This window comes from Anomaloglossus baeobatrachus, chromosome 9 (genome assembly GCF_048569485.1).
Source record: "Anomaloglossus baeobatrachus isolate aAnoBae1 chromosome 9, aAnoBae1.hap1, whole genome shotgun sequence".
NCBI lineage: Eukaryota > Metazoa > Chordata > Amphibia > Anura > Aromobatidae > Anomaloglossus > Anomaloglossus baeobatrachus.
The window spans coordinates 38433104-38439103 of NC_134361.1; the positions used below are offsets into that span (position 1 = coordinate 38433104).

At 42.9% G+C, this 6000-nt stretch overlaps 1 protein-coding gene across 1 annotated transcript in view; it reads left to right on the top strand.

Annotated features, from left to right (window-relative positions):
- The window catches only part of LOC142251060 (cytochrome P450 2G1-like), a 48679-nt gene extending 43132 nt beyond the window's left edge, over window positions 1-5547 (top strand). Inside the window, exons 7-9 of the mRNA XM_075323561.1 lie at window positions 1282-1469; window positions 1719-1860; window positions 5033-5547. Coding sequence (XP_075179676.1) covers window positions 1282-1469; window positions 1719-1860; window positions 5033-5214 — 512 coding nt within the window. The 3' untranslated portion in view covers window positions 5215-5547. The remainder of the gene's footprint in view (window positions 1-1281; window positions 1470-1718; window positions 1861-5032) is intronic.
- The last annotated feature ends 453 nt before the right edge of the window (window positions 5548-6000 follow it).

The window sequence follows — 6000 nt, forward strand, 5'->3', positions numbered from 1 at the left end:
TTTGAACTCCAAATTAATAAGATTTGTTTTAGGAGCGCTCGGGAAATCAATGCAGCACACACGCTTTGGGGTGTACTGAAAGTTTCTGTCTTATTACATCATGTGACCAGTTTATATAGTATCTCAAACAAAGAAATGTATTTCTCTAAACTAAACATGTGACCAGTTTATTTAGTACCTCAAAAAAGAAATAATTTCTCTAAACTATGCACCAATAAGAGCAGAAGAGGTGTGAATGGAAATGTGAAACTTCCTCGCCCGTCAGTACTAGCTGATACTTATGACATCATACAGTCATAAGACAAGATGGTTTCTTTAAGGAGAAAATTAATTCTATTCTTTCATAAAAAAGTATGAATATCTCAACAGTACCTCATAGTTGACTTTTTTATTTCAATGAGGATCATTTTGCTTATTTCAACGAGGATCATTCTATTAAATTTAGACCCTAGTGGCAATGGATTGGCCCCAAAGTCTCCTCGACATGTGGTAGTCTTCTGCTACATTTCATTGTATGATCTCAACCTCTGCATAAATGTCATGATCCAGGACTGGTATTCCCCACTCCAGAGTTTCCCAGACCTGGCCTGGTCATGTCAGGGGTTAACTCCCATCAGCCTCATTCTGGTTTCAGGAGACACTATATCTGGGAGCTGCACCAGCATTCCTGTGCTGGTTATAGTTTTGCTGTGCAGCCTGTGATTGGCTCTGGTGAAATTTCCTGGTTTACCTGACTCGTTGTTACTGTGCCCTGACCTGTACCCTCCCCCATTCATCTGTCTGTCCCAGTCCCTGACTTCCCACTCCTGCCAGTTGTTTACTCATCCTGGTTCATCCTCCTTCCCATGTTTGTGTCTAATCACCCTCGGTCTTGTCTTCTGTTCCCTGTGCTCCTTGTTTTTTCCTCTGCATACCTGATCTCCTGGCATCCGACTTCGGTTCTGTTTTCTGACCTAATTTTGATCCTCCATTTGCCGTGACTTGACTTTCCTGGCTAGACCCTGACTGCTTGACTACTCTATTGCTCTCTGGTGGTTCGCCTGCGAACTGGCTGCTGAAATTACTCTGCTGTACTTCAGCCTCATTTCTGTTATAGTGTTACTTTGACTCTCCTTCACTACTCTACTGCCACCTAGTAAGGAATATGCTATATTATGTCTTACCAGCCCTTTGTACAGCGTGACAAAATATATTTTATTTGGTTCTTAATATACTACCTATCAAAGCCAAATTGTAAGAACTGTTTAAGCTATTTATTTCATTACTTCTCAATACTACTAGCAAAAATTCACAAGGAGATTGACAAGGTGATTGGTCAAGACCGATACCCAAAGATCCAAGATCGGAACCAGATGCCGTTCACCGACGCCGTCATTCATGAAGTTCAACGTTTCATAGACTTGCTTCCAATGGGTGTACCACGTAGAACAACGGCAGACATTACATACAGAGGGTACTCCATACCTAAGGTGGGTATTCTAACGGAAAGCGACCATGGAATGTTGTATGTCTTAATATCTTTAGAGAATGTTAGAAAATTGCAGATAAAAATTACAGGGACGATGAACAGTTTTCATTGAGATCAATAAGCCATCCTTCAGAGACTCTTTGATTATAGATGGATGACCCCAATGAGGGACCTTGCTGATTGACTATCATAAAAGTATATTTTTTCTAAATCACACAGCCTCTTTAACCTATGATATCTTATATTCCAGCACACCAATGTGTTTCCAATGTTCTGCTCTGTACTAAAAGACCCCAGCTGTTTCCCGTACCCAAATGAATTCAACCCCAAGAATTTCCTGGATGAAAATGGTGAATTTAAAAAGAATGATGCCTTCATCCCCCTGTCTGCAGGTATATATAGTATACACATTTGGGCTCAGTAGGCAGCTGAAGCAAAAGGACAGCTCACTCTATTTAAGTATATTAACTTATATATTACCAACAGGACCATAGGTCAACTGAATTCCATCCTTGGGATGGGATATATGGAGCAGTATTGTCAAGTGAACAATTAGAGACAGCATCCTCAAAAAGACGTTTAGTCGCCTTGCCCAATTCGAATATCTTGACCAAATCTTCTGGTTAGGACCTTTGATCAATTGAATTCCATTTCAATCAGTTGGACACATTGGAGTAACGTCCTTCGGAGGACGGTTGAGGAAAGCCTCCTCTAGAGGACATTCAGTCACCTTGAGGGCTTGACTATGATAAAAGCCATAGAGGGAGTTTAGAAGCATACTGCATACAATTCATACACTAAGCTCAACATTAACACAGTATTCAATAAGCTCTCCCTATTGGTTTCGACAATTAGCCAAAATATTGTCATCTGACTTGAAGCTTTGCATTAGAAATTGTGATGAGTGAACCCAAACTGTAAAGTTCGGGGATCATACCAAACACGGACTTTAAAAAAATCAGTATCTGTATTTGGAGTTCAGGTGCTGTTTGTATGTTAAACACTCAATCAAGCTTTAAGGTGCTTGGGTGTGCTCGGTGCTCGGCCCAGTTCGAGCTGCATGAAGCCTCTGAATGGCTCTAACTGGGATTCAAAGCAACATTTTTGGATGTGCTGTGTACAAAAAATAAAAAATCCCACCCTCCTTTCCCTGGAAATGCTTTGTTTATGGCTGGCTGTATGTGGACGGAGAGCCGGACTACCGTTGACTTCCAATGGGGTTCAGGCTCCGGGATCAAGCCCAGATCAAGCCTGTTGTTACATATTGTCTGGCTCAAAAAGAGTGTCAGGACTACTTCAGAGTTGGACACTCCACGAAATGCTTTTTTGAGTTGCACAGATAGGCTGGAGTGTCGACCAGCTGTGCTCTTGTTAATAATCTGGCTTGCAGGAGTTAATTTCTGCTAGCCTGTGGATTACTGCTTGTGTCAGATGTTACAGGAGACCTATCACAGTTGCCTACAACCTTTTTAAGATGGTGAAGCCTGTCCTCCCATGCTGATGATAGCTTTTGCAATCCCGGTCCTTGTGCTTGGTTATCTAGTTGCTGGTGAACTTCTGTCTGCTGTTTGGTGTGTTGTGGAAATACTCTTGTTGTTTATTTCCTCCCTTATTTTAGTTTCTCCTTGATCACGTATTGCCAATGCTTTGAGCTTGAGTTTTAGTTTCCCCCTGTCTGTATGTTTGTGTGGGAGTAATCACTCCTGTCCTAGTCCTCTGTTAAGTGGAGGGAAGGGGTCATTAGACCAAGGTTGTTCAGTAGCTAGGGTAGGGAAGGTGGCCCAAACATCATCACCTTCAGACCTATCTTTGGATTCAGGGTAAGCCAGGGTTCCCCTTGCCTGAAGGCCAGTTTAAGCTGCCCTGCTCCTAGTGATCCCATCATGCCCATGACACCAGGGTCACCAACTGATCTCTATTTAAAGTCCGGCTGAACCTGTCAAACCCGAACTTCCACTTTTCCGCTCATCTCTAATCAGAAACACTCATATATGAATATTATAAATATATACACGATGAACTAACAGAATGTTTGACCTAAAACATGGTGGTAAAAGATCAATATTGACTATAAAGATTAACTGTCCTTTTCATTTTTTTTCCAATAATCAATAGTTTAAGGGGAATAAGGTTGTTTTTTTCAAATATATTATATTAGAGAAATATGCTTCTTTCTCTTAATGGATTAATCAATTACTTTCAATTCACTGGTAAAAATCTTTTGTCAGTGAATGCAAATTATAAGCACACGAAGAGATCAGATGACATTTGCTCCTCATAAAAGTCTATGAAAGATAAGGGAAGATGTAAAGGGACGAGTCCACCTAACATGACAGTTAAGCTGGACATACATATGAGAATGTTAATGTGTAAGAGCCCCGATTCCGCAATATGCTTATTGTTCATGTATTTTCAAGGGAGATCAGAAAAAGACGCTGCCATACAACTTTTACCGCTGCCTATCTCCTTGAAACCAAAATGATTGGGCGTTGAAATTCCAATTGCCTGATCCTTCCGTCAACATCAAGTTTTTGGGGACAGTCAGGAGGCCCCGATACACATCAGATGGTTGACCAATCCTGCTGAAATCTGTGAAATGCCTGGACTTTGAAATTCCAATTGTTTGATCCTCCCATCAACATATTCTTTTTTAAGGACAGTCAGGAGGCCCCGATACACATCAGATGGTTTACCAGTCCTGCCGAAATCAGTGAGCCCCAGGGCTGCGCGTTAACACTTGAAGCTTAAGGTACCGTCACACTAAGCGACGCTCCAGCGATCCCACCAGCAACCTGACCTGGCAGGGATCGCTGGAGCGTCGCTACACGGGTTGCTGGTGAGCTGTCAAACAGGCAGATCTCACCAGCAACCAGTGACCAGCCAGCAGCAACGCGTGGAAGCGATGCTGCGCTTGGTAACTAAGGTAAATATCGGGTAACTAACCCAATATTTACCTTGGTTACCAGCGCACACCGCTTAGCGCTGGCTCCCTGCACTCCTGGCCAGAGTACACATCGGGTTAATTACACGATGTGTACTCCAGCTACGTGTGCAGGGAGCAGGGAGCCGGCACTGACAGCGTGAGAGCGGCGGACGCTGGTAACGAAGGTAAATATCGGGTAACCAAGGAAAGGGCTTCTTGGTTACCCGATATTTACATTGGTTACCAGCCTCCGCAGAAGCCGGCTCCTGCTGCCTGCACATTTAGTTGTTGCTGTCTCGCTGTCACACACAGCGATGTGTGCTTCACAGCGGGAGAGCAACAACTAAAAAATGGTCCAGGACGTTCAGCAACAACCAACGACCTTACAGCAGGGGCCAGGTTGTTGCTGGATGTCACACACAGCAACATCGCTAGCAAGTTGTGCCTCAGCAGCGATGTTGCTAGCGATGTTGCTTAGTGAGACGTGGCCTTTAGGTCTTAATCAACATTGACTACTTTCTTTTATTGCCTTGTGGTAGAAATAGTCTCCTCCCTGGTTTATCATCCATGCATAGTTAGTTGGATGAATATATTGTGAGCGGTGCCGTTCGGTGACACTCAACTTTTTAATTCTTCTCCAGGTAAAAGAATTTGTTTGGGAGAAAGCCTTGTCCGAATGGAGCTGTTCATTTTTGTAACTAGCATTTTACAAAACTTTAACTTGAATCCGTCAGTAACTTTGGAGGAATTGGATATCACACCGGATGTATCTGGGATGGCAAACCTTCCAAAATTCTTTACAATGGCTTTCATCCCTCGCTAAATAATAACTATTCTCTGTATGATATTGTGCTATCAGAATCTGTGTGTAGCCATTTGCCAAACTTAGTCGTATACATTTACTCGCTTATAGATTAGTGTAGACGAAAGTAGATGAAAATGGATATTTCAAGCATAACCGATGTTCGTAGGGTAAATTATAACAATGTACAATTGTTTTAGTGACGGACTGCCATCATTGGAAAGAAAATTGTCAATGTATGATATTTTTGACTAAGACATCCTTCATCTTTTAGTTACTTGCCCATTGGCCATTAAAGGGGTTGTCCACTACTTTTACGTTGATGACCTTTCCTTAGGATAGGTCATCCATGTCTGGTTGGAAAAGATCCAACACTTCGCACCCTGGCCGATCAGCTGATCTCGGTCCCAGTGATGGGAGTAGGCAGCTGGAAATGCTCAGTTCCGGAGCTGCTCCGTCTTCTGATAGTGGCTATGGCCAGGTAGTGCACATCCGCTTCCCATTCTAATCAATAGGAGGTGGATGTGCAGTACCTGGCCATGGCCACTAACAGAAGACAGAGCAGTTGCGGAACTGAGCATTTCCAGGTGCCTGCTCCAGCAACAAAGAACAAAAACAGCTAATCGGCGGGGGTGTAGGGCGTCGAACCCCAGCCCATCAGACATGGATGACCTATCCTAAGGATACGCCATCAATGTAAAAGTAGTGGTAAACCTCTTTAAACAAGTGGAACAGAAAATATCAATAAAAGTGTCAATGGTCCATGACTCCAACTGAGCTGGAGTTAAAAAAGAAGTCAGGACATTG